Source organism: Salvelinus fontinalis, chromosome 26, assembly GCF_029448725.1.
Source record: "Salvelinus fontinalis isolate EN_2023a chromosome 26, ASM2944872v1, whole genome shotgun sequence".
NCBI classification, from domain to species: domain Eukaryota; kingdom Metazoa; phylum Chordata; class Actinopteri; order Salmoniformes; family Salmonidae; genus Salvelinus; species Salvelinus fontinalis.
The window spans coordinates 13605312-13625286 of NC_074690.1; the positions used below are offsets into that span (position 1 = coordinate 13605312).

The following is a 19975-nucleotide window of genomic DNA, read 5'->3' on the forward strand; positions in this document are numbered from 1 at the left end:
AATAGTGCATTTGGAAAGTATTCAGACCCCATGACTTTTTCCACATTTTGTTACATTACAGCCTTATTCTAAAATGGATGAGGGGGGAAAACTATTTAGTCAATCTACACATAATACCCCATTATGACAAAGCAAAAACTTTTTTTTTGCTTACTTATTTAAAAAAAATGTTTTTATAATAATCACATTTACATAAGTATTCAGACCCTTTATTTAGTTGAAGCACCTTTTGCAGAATTTACAGCCTCGAGTCTTCTTGGGTATGATGCTACGAGCTTGGCACACCTGTATTTGAGGAGTTTCCCCATTTTTCTCTGCAGATCCTCTCAAGCTCTGTCAGGTTGGATGGGGAGCGTTGCTGCACAGCTATTTTCAGGTCTCTCCAGAGATGTTAGATCGGGTTCAAGTCCGGGCTCTGGCTGGGCTACTCAAGGACCTTCAGAGACATGTCCTAAAGTCACTCCTGTGTTGTCTTGGCTGTGTGCTTAGGGGTCGTTGTCCTGTTGAAAGATGAACTGTCGCCTCAGTCTGAGGTCCTGAGCAGGTTTTCGTCAAGGATCTCTGTACTAGGCTCCGTTCATCTTTGCCTCGATCCTGTCTAGTCTCCCTGCCACTGAAAAACACCCCAACAGCATGATGCTACCACCATGCTTCAATGTAGGGATGGTGCCAGGTTTCCGCCAGACGTGACGCTTGGCATTCAGGCCAAAGAGTTGAAACTTGGTTTCATCAGACTAGAGAATGTTTCTCATGGTCTGAGAGTCTTTAGGTGCCTTTTGGCAAACTCCAAGCGGGTTGTCATGTGCCTTTTACTGAGGAGTAGTTTCCTTCTGGCCACTCTAGAATTAAGGCCTGATTTTGTGGAGTGCTGCAGAGATGGTTGTCCTTCTGGAAGGTTCTCCCATCTCCACAGAGCTCTGTCAGAGTGACCCTCGGGTTCTTGGTCACATCCCTGTCAAGGCCCTTCTCCCCGATTGCTCAGTTTGGCCGGGCGGCCAGCTCTAGGAAGAGTCTTGGTGTTTCCAAACTTCTTCCATTTAAGAATGATGAGGCCAATGTGTTCTTGGGGACCTTCAAATGCTGCAGACATTTGTTGGTACCATTCCCCACATCTGTGCCTCGACACAATCCTTTCTTGGAGCTCTACGGACAATTCCTTTGACTGTGGGAACTTACATAGACAGGTGTGTGTGACTTTCCAAATCATGTCCAATCAACTGAATTTACCACAGGTGGACTCCAATCAAGTTGTAGAAACATCACAAGGATGGTCAATGGAAACAGGATGCACCTGAGCTCAATTTCAAGTCTCTCTATGTTTTTAATTTATTGCAAACATTTCTAACAACCTGTTTTCTCTGTCATTATATGGTATTGTGGGTCGACTACTGAGGATTTTTATTTGTATTTAATCCATTTTAGAATAAGGTTGTAACAAAATGTGGGGGAAAAGTCAAGGGGTCTGAATACTTTCTGAAGGCACTGTGTGTGTACATTCTGTCTGTGTATTTATTGTAAGACGATGTCAGCACCACTTCACCAGGTCAGATTCCTGGTACATGTAAATGTACTTGGTAAAAAAAATGGTGATTCTGATTCTAACTAGGTTAATCTATATGCCCCTTTTTAAATATATAAGTCTTCTCTAGTCATGTGCTCAGTTTATGTGAACAGAACCCCATGGTCACTTAAAATATGACTTAATTGACAACAATGCTCCTTGAGATTGGTGGAATAGATTAGAATTAACCCCAGACACGACATGAACACACAAGAGAATTGATTGAAAACTCAAGGCACTACAGTGGAGACCTACACTGTATATCCATTCTGTCTATAACCGTACATTTACATTTTAGTCATTTAGCAGATGCTTTTATCCAGAGCGACTTAAAAAGGAGCAAGTCGGGTTAAGTGCCTGGCTCAAGGGCACAAACAAGATTTTTCACCTAGTCGCTGTGGGGATTCGAACCAGTGACCTTTTGGTTACTGGTCCAACGCTCTTAAGTGCTTGGCTACCTGCCGATTGAAAACCCAAAGCAGTACAGTAGAATAGAGACCTGTATCCATTCTGTCTATTCTATGGCATTTATATGGTCTGGCCTGGCATCTATCATCACCCACCATTTTTCACCATGTCTGAGATGGCGCGTGCCAACTCCACCAACACACTGGTGCCCACTGTGGAGCTGGCGAAGCCTGGACCCCAGGCATCCCTCTGAGCACCCATAACCACAAAACGATCTACAGCAAGGAAGGCAGAGACATAGCATATTTAAAGGGTGTAAAGGATTGTGACAGTTGATCTATTAGATAAGTTAGCCTCTCACAGATAGCAGTTAGACTCTCAAATTAGGGTCAATACCATTTAATTTCCCTTAATGTAGGGACAATAATGGAAATTATGCTCATGAAATGAAAATGGTTCATTCTTTTAGATCTGGACTATGCATCAATACACACATTGAATTTCAATTAAATCTATTGACTTGACTACATTTGAAATGAAACTGACCCCAAAGCTGCCGTCAAATTACCTAAGAACTATACAATACTAGGGACTCATGTTTCTTTCCACAGGGTCATAGGTCAACCATACCTGGGTCCACAAAGCCTTTGATGACTCCAAACACGTTGACGATCATCTTCTCAGCCAGGACGTTGTTGACCTCCACCGTGACCATATCATCATCATCTCCCAGTTGTCCTACCTCTAACCAACCTGTAGGGGCGCTTTTCCCTCCCATCCCCCTGGGTTTCCAGACAAAGATTTGGCAGGAAAATGTTAGGCACTGATCTAAGGTCAGTTTCACATTTTAACCCTTAAAAATGGTCATGGTTAGGATAGGAATGGTATGCTGTTCCTAGATCTGTGTTTAAGACCCAACTTCTACTACACTACGATCAGTTGATGGAAACCTACCTCATTATAGTGGTGGCCATGTTGACTGTGATGGTCTGGGCCAGGATGCTGGGGAGGCCTGAGGACTGGACAGGGGGAAACTGGGTGTGGTTGAAGGAGGGGAACCCGGGGGTGTAAGGGTCGCCAGAGCCAAGATGGACCTGGATATGGAGAAACGGAGACACACGACAGAGTGAGCCCTGACCTTTGTGTTTTGCTTTGGCCCTGCACTAACATAGCCAATTCAACTTAACCCTTGATAAGTTCAATCTGGGGTGTAATCATTAGTCCAAACAGTTGCGTTTGGAAACAAAAACTAGTTTCTGTTGAAAAAAATTCAAGTAGGTTCCTTCCCGTTTTGGTTCCTAGTGAATACACCCCAGGTGTGTTGGTGCAGGGCTAGAACAAGAAGGTGCACTGCCTAGAATATAGTGAGGGTGTCATCAGGGTACGAAGTGGAGCTGAATAAGATGAAGCAACAAGAGGTACAACAACACACTACTGTATCTTTAAATGTAACCTTAAATGTAATTTGTTTTAATTTAACTAGGCAAGTTAGTTAAGAACAAATTCTTATTTACAATCCCTATGGGACTCCCAATCACGGCCGGTTGTGATACAGCCTGTATTTGAACCAGGGTGTCTGTAGTGACGCCTCTAGCACTGAGATGCAGTGCCTTAGACCGCTGCTCCACTCGGGAGCCCATAAGTAGATACTGCAGATATACACAACAATATATATGTGTGTGTGTCCAGTTAACTTCAGTTATGGCTGGGAATGCAAATCATACAAGTCTGTCTACATGTACATTTCATAGAGAAAATGTCCGCCTCACTCACATGGCCAAAGAGCTGAGTGGATCCTCCGAGCCCTCTGTCAGCAGGGTAGATGAGAACAGCAGAGGCATTCAGCTTGGCTGCGTTGGCCACCTACACAATGAAGAAAGGAGGAAGCGTGGAGTGGAACAGCACGAGAACAGAACCCTTTTACGCCTAGCGATGACACATCACCTTGTGTTATTCAATCAAGTCCATATAGGCTCCAATAGATTTACCAATACAAAACTAGACTCATCATACTGACACTAAACCTCCAAAATGAAGAGCGATCAATGACCTTGTTAATTTTTAGCAGTATGCTTATGAAATTAGATTATGAAATATCTCAAGGAAGTATGTTTTTCTGTTTCTTCTTGTGCAAATTCCCTCACCTTCTCAGCAAAGCTTATTTTTCCAGATTTGACCAGAAGGACCCTCCCGTCCAAGGCAATGTTCTTATCCTGCAGTTTCCTCAGGTCATCCATCTGGCCGTAGTTGCCGTGAAGTACTGCGCCCTGTGAAAAACAAAAATTGAAACCGGTCTTGAGCTCAAATTACTCTGCAACAATTTATTCATAAATATGGAAGTACTATTATGGAAGAATACTAGGGGTATATACAAAGTGTAGTTAGCAATTGTGCTAAACGCTTGAAAATAAACCGAATGACTAATGTGATACCTGTCGTAGTATTTTATAGTATACATTGTTATGTAAATTATTTTATTACAAATCAGAGTATCAGCTCGATTGTCAAGCTTGAAATCAACTGAAATGCTCCAAATTAGTTCATTTCAATGTAAAAAAAAAAGAGAAAGACATAGAAACACTGGACTTTTTTCAATGATTACCTTCGCTGTTCCAGTTTTGCTGTAGGCCAGATAGCCCCTCAGTGCCCCAAGGTTAGACCCTTTGAAGGTCACCATGTTGGAGCCAGATGCAGGGGGATCCACAAGCTTGACATAGTGCTCGTCAGTCCACGTGTACATGCCATACTCTTTGAACCTTGCCAGCACCTTCTTGGCCAGCACATTGTCTCCAGCAGAGCCTGCCTGATGGCTTTCACTAGCAAACTCACTGAGAGAGTGACAGACAGAGACAGAGAGAAAGGGGGGGGGGGGGGGGGGGATGGAGAGAGACAGGAAGGGGGTGATGAGAGAAATATATATTTTTTTAAATTATCCCAATGATGTGCCAAACATTATGCAGACAATTATTAAGACTTCAAATGTTATTGGTCACATCCTTTGTAAACAACAGTTGTAAACTAACAGTGAAACACTTATTTACGGGCCCTTCCCAACAATGTAGAAAGAAAAAAAATAAAGAATACACAATAAGTAACGATAACTTGGCTATATACACAGGGTACAAGTACAGAGTGGATGTGCAGGGGTACAAGGTAATTGAGGTAGATACTGTATGTACATATAGGATGGGATAAAGTGACCAGCTAACAGGATAGATAAACAGTAATGGCAGCTTATATGAGTCAAAATAGTTAAGTGCAAAAAGGGTCAACGCAGATAGTTAAATAGTGGGGATAGCTATTGGTTAACAGTCTTATGGCTTGGGGGTAGAATCTGTTCAGGCTTCGTATGCAGCTGCCATACTGTCACAACATAATACAATTGGCAGTAGTATAACATAGTGCCATTTCCAATATAAAGTTGAAAAATGAGCAGACAAGCTTAAGGGATACTTTGATTTTTGCAATTAAATCTCTGTATCTACTTCCCCAGTCTGATGAGCTCATGGATAAAAAAAAAAATGGTATCCACAAATTCATCCGACTCTGGGGAGGTAGATAAAGGCTTCATTGCCAAAATCCTGAAGTAACCCTTTAATGTTTACCCCACTGGGCTACTAGTGCAGTCACCTGAAGGCACCCTCGAAGCTGGAAGCACTCATCTTCTGATCCAGCAGTCGCTTCACGTCCGTCCAGTCCATGACAGGGTCCGCCTCCATCTTAACGGAATCCTGGGTAATGGATTCTTCAAAGGTGGACCTGGAGCAGCTGGGAGGAGCCAACTCTTTCTTCCGGTGGGACAGGTAGCCAATCAGATAGCCTGAGAGAGAAACAGAAAAAAAGGGGAATAGAGTAAATGATAAAATAACCGCTGAAACCACTGTCAGCAGGAGTTATACAAAACCATCTGGGCAGAAACCAGACCAAGAGACGGTTTTCCCCAGACGGGCCGGTTTACCCCAGACAAATTTTAAAAAAAGCTTTCGATGGAGAATTATTATTTTTTTGTCCAAGACTAGGCTTAATCTTTGTCTGGAAAACCGTCTCTTAATCTGGTCATCAGTTTAACAGTGTTTCATCCATAAATCATACGACAGTGGAAGTGATAGGGGCGACTTGCACTGAGTTTTAGATATCTGTGGCTAAAGTTAACAGAATTTCATAGTGGCTTTTAAAGAAACCCGAAACATGAATTAGAGTTTCTCCTGGCCCATAGACTACTTTCAGAGTGAAGAAACCAACCATCCTTCAACGTGTCCTTTAATACTGAGCATGTGACTTTTACTGATACAGTATATGACCAATACGTGACTAATAGTGACTGAGGCACCAGCATGCAATTGTCCATTTTTAAAATGTCTGTTCTTACTGATGATGAAGATGAGGAGTATGGTGGCCACCATGAAGCAGACGCTCTTGGGCGTGCGCCCGGCAGGCTTGTGTACCACATAGGGTTCCTTGGCATGGTTGAGGTCCTCCCCTACGCCATTGCCGCCCACCTCCTCGTCCATGTCGGACGACAGCTTCATCTCCACCTGGCTGTTCTCACCCTCCATGTTCTGTGTCAGGTTGAAGCGTGTGTATGAGCGAGGCTCTCCATTGAACTGTGTGGAGACAGATTGATGAAGGAGAGCTGTTAAAATCCTCACATGCCATGTGATTTAGTGTGTGTTTTATTCAGCCAAAATGAAGACATTTTGAACATTGAAAACATTCTTATACAGAATACCTTGTGTTTCACTCCCTACATGCCTATAATAACATGCCTATATCAGATTTTTTCTTTTTTTAATGGAACAATCTTTATTTGGCACCAAATTTGAAAAAATAAAGTGATTTAAATCGAGATTAACTACAGAATGTAATGTGATTGATTATTTTAATTAGTTTGTGTTATGATTTTATGAATAATGACTAAATGTTGTATACATTTAACGTAGAACTATAACTAAACCTACCCTGTCATTGTATGATTGTATGAAATTTATTAGAATCATACCTCTATAAATCTGATGTCTAGTTTTAGTCAGAACTAGGACAAGGACTTTTTGTTCCTTTTTAGTATGTAAGCAGGGTGCAAGTGGGAAACAAATGATAAGAGGAGCTATCGACAGACAAGGTGTACTACTGTGTTCCTTACAGGACATTCTGTCCCCACCCAGGGAGGGGAGAGACCTTGGGCTTGTAGTAGATTATATAACAGGAAGACTTGTGAACTATATTGTCATTGTTTCTGAGAGGAGGAGGGACAGTAATGACAAAATATGAGGTATATAGACCAATGTACAGGAAATGATAGGCAGAAAGTTCCCGTAAATAAACATTTGACTATTGTAGACTTGGCCTCTGTCTGTTGTTATTTCTATCAGTATATCTTACAAATCCTGATATAGCAGACAGTCATTTAATTTAATTGGTTAAAGAACATGAGAACTTAACTCTCCTAACAGTTTGACAGCCCTAAAAAAATCGGGATATTATTATTTGCCGATATATCGCAATATTATTTGACTTCGTCATCTGTACCTGCAACAAACTCCAGTAACAGTGATCCAATTTGTTTTCAGCACTTTTATTTCCATGACTGATCCCTCTGCAGCGATATCGTGAGCAATATGTTTGGAAAAATCTAATCGCAATAATATCACAGTATCGAATAGGCACGTAAGTATGGTGATAATATCGTATCGTCCCTGGCAATTCCCAGCCCTAGTGTATAGTCCTACTAGGCTGGCACTATGTCAAGTTATACTATAGTTCAGTAATATAGTACGTATGTGTCCATACATCAACTTGTCAGAGGTTGTTGAAACTGATTTGCATAATGTGTGCCACTTAACACATTGGCTGTGTTTACTGTTTACTCAGGCAGCCTACTTCTGATATCCTGTCACCTTTATTTAACCAGGTAGGCCAGTTGAGAACAAGTTCTCATTTACAACTGCGACCTGGCCAAGATAAAGCAAAGCAGTGCGACACAAACAGGAGTTACACATTGACTGTACGTTTGTTTGTCCCATAACACAATAGAAAAATCTGTATACAGTGTGTGCAAACAAAGTAAGGAGGTAAGGCAATAGGCCAATAGTGGCGAAGTAATTACAAGTAATTAATTATTGCTACGGGTGGATCTTGCTATAGAGACCAGTGAGCTGAGATAAGGCGGAGCTTTACCTAGCAAAGACTTATAGATGACCTGGTGCCAGTGGGTTTGGCAACGAATATGTAGTGAGGACCAGCCAACGAGAGCATACAGGTCGCAGTGGTGGGTAATATATGGGGCTTTTTGTAACACAACGGATGGCACTGTGAGACTACATCCAGTGAGTTACACATGGGATAAACAGAAGTACAGTCAATAAACACAATAGAAAAACCTGTATACAGTGTGTGCAAATTAAGTAAGGAGGTGACCAATCAGAGCAGAGCTTGTGCCAATAAAAATCAGGCAAAAGATCTGAATTGGGCTGCCTGTGTAAACACAGCTATTGTGTTACAATTTTATTGGAGTCAAATCAGTATAAAACATAACACACTACTTCCTCTAGACCAGCTTACTGAAACGGCTGGCATAATAACTGAAGAAAAACATTTGTTTCATTGCCTTAATAAAAACCAATGCTTTTTGGCTTGTAGCCTTCATCAGGGTATAATATCAATAGATTCTGAAGTTAAACCATTCTTCACATTTCCAGTTGGCTCCTTTATTCATGCACCTTGGTTGGAATGCGAGGTAGCAGCACTATACCTTTGCTTCGGGAATCACTGAACCACTTTAGAGTGAAGAAACCAATTTGCAAGTGTGTGACGTGTACTCATTTTACTAACATTTTAGAAAATTGTGGTGCATGTATCAGTCAACTGAAACTAAAAGCGACCATTTAAAAAGACATTCAAAAAGAGGAATGCTTTTGATTTGCAACCATTTTTTTTAGACAGGATAATGAGACAATCATTTAATAAATGCTAGGGTAATGTCTTTAGTGTTGGCCTAGTACTTACAATTTTGGATATTGTCGACCTTGCGTGGTCCATGGTAGCTTCTCAGAAGTCTAGAGGGAACAGAAAAACAATGAGTGTGGAATAGGATCCATGCTAGAATAGAAATACGGAGTTTTGGGGAAAGAAAATACTACACGTCCCAAAGCCCCAGGTTTTCACTTCTTATTTGTGTATTCATGAACGGTTTCTTTCTGGCTAGTGGGAAGAAACCAGAGAAAAAAGTCCCACATCTTCTCTAAACATCCACCAGGCTTCCTACGGTGTGGCCCTGAAGGATTGCACTGTTCCCAGGCACAAAAGAGCACTGTTGAGGGCGTGAACCGGCCACATAATCACACTTGCTCCACGTGAAGTCGAGGGGGAAGGAAAATAACATGATTACAAAAACACAAACTTCCCACATGGCTTGATTTTATGGATGCGCCAAAGAAAGCAATGTCTCTGTGTGAATGGAGTCCTGAGACCAGAAACACAAGACTACCATATAATTTCCTGGCTGTCAAGTAGCACCCATGATGAGCAATTGTTCTGAATAAGGGATAGGCCGTTTTAAACATTTTCGATAATGTGCTGTGTTATTAAGTCATTATTGCAGACCCCATTGCTTATTTGACTGTACAGTCTTAAGTGATTTTGTACTGTACACTACTGGTAACGTTAATGTTATGCTGGCCTAATTGTAAGTTCTTGTAATTAGCCTAAATTAATTCATAAAATAATCCATTATTTTGTCCCATTGAAGTTACCATGTAGTATTCAGTTTAGAGCAGTAGGTGGCGACAAAGTCCCACAAGATTTGCTTTGCTTAGGGTGATATACAACTAGGCCTAATGGCTCAAAAATGTATTACAACTAGGCCTAATGGCTCAAAAATGTATCACAACTAGGCCTAATGGCTCAAAAATGTATTACAACTAGGCCTAATGGCTCAAAAATGTATTACAACTAGGCCTAATGGCTCAAATTGTATTACAACTAATCAAATCAAGTTTATTTTATATAGCCCTTCGTACATCAGCTAATATCTCGAAGTCCTGTACAGAAACCCAGCCTAAAACCCCAAACAGCAAACAATGCAGGTGTAGAAGCACAACTAGGCCTAATGGCTCAAATTGTATTACAACTAGGCCTAATTGGCTCAAATTGTATTACAACTAGGCCTAATGGCTCAAATTGTATTACAACTAGGCCTAATGGCTCAAATTGTATTACAACTAGGCCTAATGGCTCAAATTGTATTACAACTAGGCCTAATGGCTCAAAATAATATAGGAACTGAATCCAAATTAAAAACATTCATTGTAAAAATAAATAGTAATTGAAAATAATGGGCAAATAAATCGAAAGCTCTTCTAATCATTGCCACAGCTGTGATGGCCTACATCACGTTGAGAGGTTATCAACTTGAAGCCACTAGATAGGACATCCATTATTCAGTTAAAAATGATACATCACGATCACCATCTCATCTATTCTTTTTAAATACAACCACCTCATCTATATTTGACAACAGGGCAGTCTTACTAAGTTAACGCTCTGAATAAAGAACAAAGTGCAGAGATAACATGTCAAAACACAACTTAAATAGACGATTAAATAAGTAAACCACCTCACTATTTCAGGAAAGGAAACAGAGCATCCAGCCAACATCCTAAGTCAAGTTTATCGAACCCCCTTAACAGATGTTTTGACCACAGGGTTACCGCAGTCATGATAGCAATTCCTCATAACACTTCTCCTTTACTGAGAAAGACAAGCAGTAATTGACAACCAATGTTTCACTTATTACCATTCAAAACAATGCATCTCTGACAAGAGAGGACCTTGGCCTAAATACTAAAACAAAAATGTGTTCTTACCTTTCAAACCATGCCCAATCTTTCTGAACAAGCCACATGTCTACGGTCTTACCAAATGCCTCGCTAACTGTGTTCCCAATCAGCATGAACCTACCTAATGAACCTCATTCACCTCTTTTCCCATCACACCAAGCATCAATATTATCTCAATGCTCCTGAACCAAAACACACAAAAAGAAAATGGGGCAAGTGAGCAGAGCCCTCATTTACATTTTACTCATTTGGCAGATGCTCTTATCCACAGAGACTTACAGTTAGTTAGTGAGTGCATACATTTACATTATTTTTCACACTGTTCCCCAATGGGAATCGAACCCACACACCTGGCATTGCAATCACCATGCTCTACCAACTGAGCCACGCGGGACATGACTCCCAATTGAACACGGCTTCTCTAAATAACTGCTCGTCAACCGTTCCTCTCAGTCTTGAAGAATTTCAACCACCTAAACAGCTCTCTTATGACCCATCTAGTGTAAAAAGAAGACTAATCAATTCTAGGATTGTGTTAGGGACTGAATGAATCAGCAAAAGACAGTCCTTGTTTTTGTAAAGTCACCTCAGTAGAGAGTTGCCACAATGATTACTGTAGTAAGACTAACGGGGCAGAACAGTGGCGCCTGTCCGGACAATGAGCCCCGAATGACCTCTTGCGATATGTTCAGCCCCAATGGGGTGAGATTCCATAGAGGACATGGCGTGACAGCGGAACCGTGGGCAAATGCCAGGAGACGGGCCTGCCCTACTTAGCAACCTCCAAGCCTAGCCTAACTAAACCATAAATAAATATAAGCCTATGATCTTAACACTACATTAGGTTAGCAGATATAGGCTAATTTCAGTTAGGCTAAGTTGGCCTGGCCGTGTCTTCCTCAGCATATTTTGGCTACGGCTAGTAAAGGCTGACTTAGCAAGACTTCAGTAAAGGTCACAAACAGAGGAGATACTGTAGCACTATTCCTCCTTGTGTTCCTTGTAGCGTCAGCTGTGTACGTCGTGTCAGTTGCCCTGTCTAGCTGTGTCCTTTTTCTAAGTCTCCTTTTTATTTATTGTAATACACTAACTGTAGTACTGAGATTGTTTTTCAATGAAAAACGCATTATAAATTCGATGTATTATTATGATGACCGGTCCTTTCGTAAACGAGCAAACTTCATAACCACATATCAAAATGTAGGCTGTAACCTCTTGCTGGCATATCAAAATGTAGGCTGTAACCTCTTGCTGGCATATCAAAATGTAGGCTGTAACCTCTTGCTGGCATATCAAAATGTAGGCTGTAACCTCTTGCTGGCATATCAAAATGTAGGCTGTAACCTCTTGCTGGCATATCAAAATGTAGGCTGTAACCTCTTGCTGGCATATCAAAATGTAGGCTGTAACCTCTTGCTGGCATATCAAAATGTAGGCTGTAACCTCTTGCTGGCATATCAAAATGTAGGCTGTAACCTCTTGCTGGCATATCAAAATGTAGGCTGTAACCTCTTGCTGGCATATCAAAATGTAGGCTGTAACCTCTTGCTGGCATATCAAAATGTAGGCTGTAACCTCTTGCTGGCATATCAAAATGTAGGCTGTAACTTCAACCTCTGCTTTACAGTGGAATATGTTGAGAAAAGACTGTTGGTTAAGTGGTTCTCTCATAAAAATCACACTATCTCAAAGCTTTTAGCCTACATGCCAAACATAACCAGCCTTGGTAGGGTTAAAAACTTAACCAATTCTGCAAGACCTACAGATAAGAGATGAGGTGTGACTACAAAACACACAGTCACATACACTAACCAGGTTTCCATCCAACTTTTTATGCGAGTAAAGTACATGTCGGATAAATAAAAAGGTCACAACGGGCCGGATGGAAACAAATTTGCCTGTAAACTTTCCAAATGTCGACAACAACAAAACAATACGCTAGCCAAGGTGGGATCTTTTTGTGTCAGTCAAATTAATAAAAATGCGAGAAGTGGCGGTGGAATCCCCTTTACGCACAAATATTGATATAATAACCATTATATCGATGTGAACCTGGAGTCACGTGATTATGTTGTATGGTCCTCCATCTACAACTCAGGTAATCATGCAGTTTATTAGGCTACAGATTAAATAAATTATGAACTTCACAGGGTGGTGAAACCCCTCCATGATAAGCTTGATGCTTCTTTCCAATAAATATCGAGGGTCTTATTCTGGTGACATGATGATCGATGCTTGGCTGCTGTTTGACAAATAATTCATAAGGATCACATCACGTAGGTAGCCTTAACCACACAGCATCTGCCAGCTGTTGACCACTGCCTAAAGACTTTGACTCCAATAATCATCTAACCATGATCTTGAGTTTAGAATGTACATTTTATTTATTTTACTAGGCAAGTCAGTTAAAGGACATATTCTTATTTTTAATGACGGCCTACACCGGCCAAATCTGGACGACGCTGGGCCAAATGTGACTCCCAATCACCTGCCCGGTAGTGATACAGCCTGGATTCGAACCAGGGTGTCTGTAGTGACGCCTCAATCACTGAGACGCAGTGCCTTAGACTGCTGCACAGCTCGGGAGCAATTAGTTTAAAAATCAGCTGTGTTTGCTAGGGATGAAGACAAAGTGTGAAACCTCTCAAGCCCCTGAGGCCTGGAGTCCCCCGCGTTCTAGAGTGTAGGCCTCTACCTGCAAAGCCTTCAAAGTGTGTCAGACAGATAAAGCATGTGCTATCACCATGGGAACCGTGAATTCACCCTTGGTTCCCAGACGTACTGCTACACTGGGCCCAGGGGGGGGGGGGGGGGGGGGGGGCACCGTGGTTACATCAATTCAAGGCTAAAGCAATAAGCCTTGCGTATCAAGTTCTTCCTTGGAAAACAGACACATCTTCAACCGCTTTTTCTAACAGCCTAATAGCTCTTCTCTTCTCCATTGTCAAGCAGACACTCACGGTAGTGCTTTCCAACACCTCTCCCAGAAGAACCCGGGTAACCTTAACTTCATAAATAGTCCAGGAGTATAATGTGGGGCCATGTAACATTACGACACCACCGTTGCCGTGAACTTAAGACAGGGGGGGGGTGAGCGAGTTCAAACACAGCCATTTATCCCAGCTTTACGAGCGTGACTGAGTTAAGGCCTACTACTGTAGCCAACCAATGGGTTGACCACAATGCATTTCTATGGAACAGCATTTATCCATGAAGCTGACGATGTTACAGTGTTGTAAACATGCTATAACGCATGTCATAACCATTAATTTCTTCAATAATATCATGACAAATGCAGATATAGGGGACTGACTCCGTCAGCTGCGAGTTGACTGCAAACATCCATGGGAAGTTATTTTAGTCTCAAGAACTGGCAACATGTTGTGAATGAACACAACAGGATTAGACGCTTACATGCCACAGTATGAGGCCTATGCTTTATAGTTGAATATGTAGCCTAACCAAAGTAACAGATCCTAGCCTATATCATTGCCCTTGGCTAAAGCTATTCGACCACTCACATAGGCAGACCTATAACAAAGGTTCTTCGACTCATCACAATGGTTATAGGAAACCTTTAGTCAGAATGGACAGTATGTGTTAAAGTGAAGAGAAGCAAGAAAAGAATCCTGAAACTATTTCACTTCTGAAAAGGAATCTTATTTTTTTTTATCAGGTTTTCCGAATGTAAAAGGTGTGACAACTGCAAACTTTGATAGGTTCGGGGAAATTAAAATATTTTTCACAATATTTTTCATGAAATGTCATTCATTCAACCAGTTCCTACCAAGTATAGACTAGTGCTGTTAACTCAATCTTTTGCCCAACAAATAGACCTGCTATGAACACAAAAGGAGCAAGCTTGGAGCACCAGAGTCCAGAATTCTAGGGCAAACCCACACAACAATTACATAAAAGCTTAATTCATCAAACCGAACATGGCCAATCCTGGTTCCATAAGCTGCTGACATCTGGATTGTTGCCCACTAATCCTTGTTATAGGGAGTGAGAAGGGAGGTGGGGTGTGAGGGGAGTCATATCTTCTGCTTCATTGTGCAGTAGCCGATCATGTGAGAGTCACATTGGGAAAAGTTCCCAGTTGTTCATGAGAATCAGCCAGGAGAACAGGCTACAGAGCCATACAGAGGTATCTCCAAAATGGCTGGGTTTGACAGTCATACACATTACATATTCAGTCTGAGATTACTGGGTAGAATATGAAAAGGCTAACCAATATTGTCAACACAAAAAAACAAGAATCTTCATTAAATTTATGTCATTTAGCAGATGCTCTTATCCAGAGCGACTTACAAGAGCAATTAGGGTTAAGCACCTTGCTCAAGGGCACAGCGACATATTTCTTTCACCTAGGGATTCGAAACAGGAAACAATCTGTTATTGGCCCAACGTCCTTAACCACTAGGCTACCTGCCACCCAATCAACCACGGCTGTGAGGTGAACATCAGACACACTGGGGGTCTATTGTCAATTAGAATATTGTGGAGATTTTCTACACGGAGATCAACGACCTGGATGAATAAGGATATTACTTAAAAAGTAGAGACTTCTAGAATATAACTGACTGACACACAGCATAGAGATGACAACATGTGTGCTGTGCATAGTTTAAGTTGCAAAGCCATGTGTGTCAAAGGTCGTGAATAACAATACCGTTGTTTAGACATTCAAGAAATCACCAAGGTCATTATAGGATAGGGACGCTCCGGAGCGACGCGGACTTGTCAAGGGCAGGAATGCGCAGTAGGCTACTTGAGCTTGTCAAGTTCCCCTGATGCCGTTTCGGCTTCAATGTAGCCCACGTTATGGTTTTAAATAGAAATATAGCACTCTGGGTCAAATGTTCTGCACACATTGGCCTTGTGTATTTATTTGCAAACCGAGGTTAGTTCATTCATAGCCTATTTCAATGCAAAATAATTGCTCGACATGATTTGCGTTGAGATAATTAAGAATTTTGTTGGACTTCTACACGCACACTAGCGTTGAAAAGCTGGATTTGTTTAGATAAGCTATAGCCAGGTACAATAGACTAACAGGGCCTTTTAGCTTCTATGACCAGGAATAAATGGATTATATAACACAATGTCTGTTTCACACTATCTTGCTGATAGAGAATAGGATATTAGATTGTGGGGCGCGAAGGTTTACCCATGTATATGAACTACCATTACGAGATTATTTTTTTTTAAATGCTAACGTTACTAACGCTAACGCTACTACTTCAATCCCATTCAAGAACCCTACTTGAGGTTAACTTTACTGTGCATAGTTTACGATATATCTAGGTAGCTATGAGTCCAGATCAACCGAGTGTGTGCATACCTCATGAAAATAGGCTACTTACCATGTGCTGAGAGTAGCCTTGGCTACAGAGCACTCGACTCAACCGAACATGACAAACCTCCCATACAGAAGTTGAGCCCAATATGTACTCTTAAAGAGCCTACGATTACTCCTTATAGTCCAAAGAACCTTATGTTATTTTCCGAGGTAGACTTGCTCTGCCAGCCAAAACCACCAAATACACCAATTAAAAACGTGAAGATATACGGATATAGAAACAAAGCCCTTTGTTACATTATGTTAACGTGATATGAAAGCAAATGCAAAAAGATACACTTACTGTACACCGTTTTAAAAACGGGTGTATCACAGTTGCAGCCGATAGTATTTTTCTGTGACAACACGTTTCTGGCGGCCTTCTTCCGTTTCACACAGGTGTTCAAAGCACGTTAGATAGATAATTAGTACAAGTGGTCACTGTCTTCCGTAAATACACGCTGTGTGCTGTAAATGTGAAAGATGCCGGAACACCAACCCTATAAAAGGTGTATATCAATTTAACCTTTTGTTTTTTGAAAATGATTTCTAGCTAATATGAAGGATAAGGTGCGTGTGTTTCCAAACACATACTGCAAGCGATGCTTAATATTCAGACCGAGCATTCTTAACAAAACTCCCCCGTACAGAAGACGCCTTCATCCAATGATTTAACGTTGTGTAATGTAAAGGAATTAACCGATGAGAGTCATTGTAGCCTAGATTTCAATAAGACACAGAGCTACAATCATGATCCAATCAACCATTGACAACTGCCAACTCGCCTACATAAAGCGATAGGCAAAAATAGTAATTAAGACATGCTGGCAATATTTTGACAGTAAAACATATTTGGTTGCATATAGCCTAATATATCCATATGCGCTCTAACATGAAGGACGTCAATAACATGACGCTTTACGTTAACATTACTGTCATCATGGCCATTCATGTTAGTCAATTCATTGTATTGTTAGACTATTTCGGCTTTTAAAAGCTACAGTTATTATGATAAGAATCTAATCACACCCTTACCGCTCTTCGATTGTGGCAATCGTCTGGTATTGTATGCTCCCTCGACACGAGGTTTCTTTCAACGTTCACAAAAAAATTCCATTCACTGGCGCAAGCAACCTTGAGCATGCTCTTTATGGATAGAGAAAAAAATCGAGTTGTAATAGATGAAAACGTCACTTCCTGTCGCACGTCTCCTCTCAGCGGAGGTGCGCTGGCCTTGCCATGTGTTCTAGTCCAGAACTTCTAGAAGGTGTGCGTTCTTGAGAAAGCAACGTCGGCAGTGGTTTCTAGGCCTATGTGTTTTGATCGTTTAATTTGACACATTCACATGACCCAGGGTGTTTGCACAACATTAGTGAGGATTAAATATATTGACATGTACACAGAAATGTAGAATCGTGGTCGCGTTGGGCGCAGTTGATTTTGCTCACCCGGCGCGCTCCGTGGACTTCACTTCGCATTAGTGGATGGTTCCAAAAGGGAAAACTGCCAGTTTAGCGTGCTAAATCAAGTGTGTCTTCGCTTTTCAGATTGTGACGACTTTCACGCGTTGCGCAGGAGTTTGCCAATGAATGACTGGCTGGCGGCATCATAGTCTAGGCTGCACACCATGAACAACCAACAATTCATTGCAACATTTTCATATACCATACCGTCAATAAACAGGTAATCTCTGAACATATAGGACTCATCCTAAATATGAATTGGTTTGAATGCGGTGTGACTATATGCAGGTTGCTCAAAATAAAAATGAAGGGTGTTCTTGTAACGATTTTTGTCGAAATATAATTTGGATAACTCAATTTGCGCAGATGTGAGATGGCATCAATGCAATTCGGCTTTAGGCTATTTCAGTGATATTATAGTAGGGGCGATGCGCCTATAGCCTATGCAATAGCCACATCAACGTTTAGGGTAGGCCTGAGTAAGAGATAAGGGTTTACTTGTAGGTAGGGTAGATTTCTTGTGTCTCAGACAATTATTGTAATATATATATATATATACATATTCAAAAAATAATAATTGCACAGCAGACATGATTTTACGCACTATACATGTCTGATGAAACCATAACTGTGACACATTTTGCAGGTTGTCCAATTCAAAAAATGTAGTTTGTTTCATCCGACTGGTCAGGTATAAGGACCTCTCTGTATTCAAAATGGTTTATTAAACAGTAATTATGCCAAGCAGTTTGACGGACCGGAATTCTGCGCGAGATTATGCCAAAACTACCAAACCAGTCGGACGCAGGCCTGCAGTTACACATGAATAGGAAAATCAGACTTCATGGGAACAAAATTCAGTTTTTTTTTGCAACACTCCTTTTTCTGCTACAGCTGTGGAAATATTATCTGCTATACAGGGTCTTGTTGTAATTGTAGGCCAGGAGACAGAAGGGCGTGATTTAGCCTAATCTTAGAAATGCTGAATCTGCAGACCTATGACTAGACATTTTCTACATTAAAATATGATAAAATGTCATTTGATACAGAATTTTTCAAATGAGAAAGAATGCAATGTTCCGTTGTTATTTAAAAGCAAAGCTAGTAGCTAAAGATGTGTAAAGAATTGTTTCGGGCCACTGGAAATAGTTGTTTTGATAAACTCCTATATCCTGAGTGAAAAGGTTATCAAATCTAAACCGTCAGTAGGTTACTCTATCGCCTCCATAAGTATAAAAAGAGGTTAAATCATGACTTTGTGGTTGTTCTTTTGTTTGTGTATGTAATATCAGAGCTCAACTCTTCAAGTAAACAACCCTCCTTGGGTGGTCTCATCAGGTAAACTATTCGCTGCCTTTCTCATCAACATTGTGAAAAATAGTTTCTGCACCAATCCGGCCCACTACAAGTATTGTGTGTCACACATTCATTTTGTACACTGTGGACAGTGATTAAAAGGGGGAAGATGTCAGCCCTGGTGTCTCAAATTATCACACGCACAGGGATTCAGGTGAAATACAAACGGGCCATGCCACCACTTCTTGACAATAAGCCTGTCCTGCTTTCTTTTTCATTCATAAAGTAATGTACAAATTATACATTTTGTGACATCAATATTTAAAAATGGTTTAAAATAACAATTCAATACATTAATATGAGATGTGTATGTAAAACATTTACATTTGACATTATAGTCATTTAGCAGATGCTCTTATCCAGACCGACTTACAGTTAGTGCATTCATCTTAAGATAGCTAGGTGAGACAACCACAGTCAAATATACAGCATACAAACATTCCATTCCAGCTAAACAATGGATATATAGCGTTTTGCAACAAAAAAACTAACATTTTCATGCACATCTAAAATGAATAATAATAATTAAAACAGTCATATTTTACACATACATGAACGTACCCATAAGCAATCATTTCTGATGAAAAAAACAGAAATGTGAAACATTTGTGGATATAGAGTTTTGGAATCAACTCTTTATATTTAGGCCTAGTATACCTGCTGTTGAGGCCTACAATGTGAATATTTGTTGTTGGGGTATTTGGTATTTTATTAGGATCCCCATTAGCTGTTGCGAAAGCAGCAGCTAATCTTCCTGGGGTCCACAAAAAACATGAAACATGGCAAAATACAGAACATTAATAGACAAGAACAGCTTAAGGACATAACTACATTTAAAAAAATGTAAAGGCACACGTAGCCTACATATCAATACATACATACTAACTATCTAGGTCTAATAGGGGAGATGTGTTGTGCCTTGAGGTGTTGCTTTATCTGTTTGCTGAAACCAGGTTTGCTGTCCATTTGAGCAATATGAGATGGAACAAAGTTCCATGCAATAATAGCTCTA

At 40.8% G+C, this 19975-nt stretch overlaps 1 protein-coding gene across 2 annotated transcripts in view; it reads right to left on the minus strand.

Moving 5' to 3' along the window:
• LOC129823664 (transferrin receptor protein 1-like) overlaps positions 1–17306 on the minus strand; it is a 30371-nt gene extending 13065 nt beyond the window's left edge. The window contains exons 1-10 of one of the 2 annotated variants that reach the window (XM_055882556.1): positions 17180–17306; positions 8972–9021; positions 6339–6573; positions 5600–5789; positions 4572–4797; positions 4114–4236; positions 3743–3832; positions 2924–3063; positions 2600–2751; positions 2125–2244 (exon numbers count right to left, since the gene is read on the minus strand). In XM_055882556.1, the coding sequence (XP_055738531.1) occupies positions 2125–2244; positions 2600–2751; positions 2924–3063; positions 3743–3832; positions 4114–4236; positions 4572–4797; positions 5600–5789; positions 6339–6573; positions 8972–9004 (1309 nt within the window). In that variant the 5' untranslated portion in view covers positions 9005–9021; positions 17180–17306. Of the gene's footprint in view, positions 1–2124; positions 2245–2599; positions 2752–2923; positions 3064–3742; positions 3833–4113; positions 4237–4571; positions 4798–5599; positions 5790–6338; positions 6574–8971; positions 9022–16448; positions 16930–17179 lie in introns of those variants that run through there. The other variant, XM_055882557.1, reaches the window with a different exon arrangement.
• Between the last annotated feature and the right edge of the window lie 2669 nt (positions 17307–19975).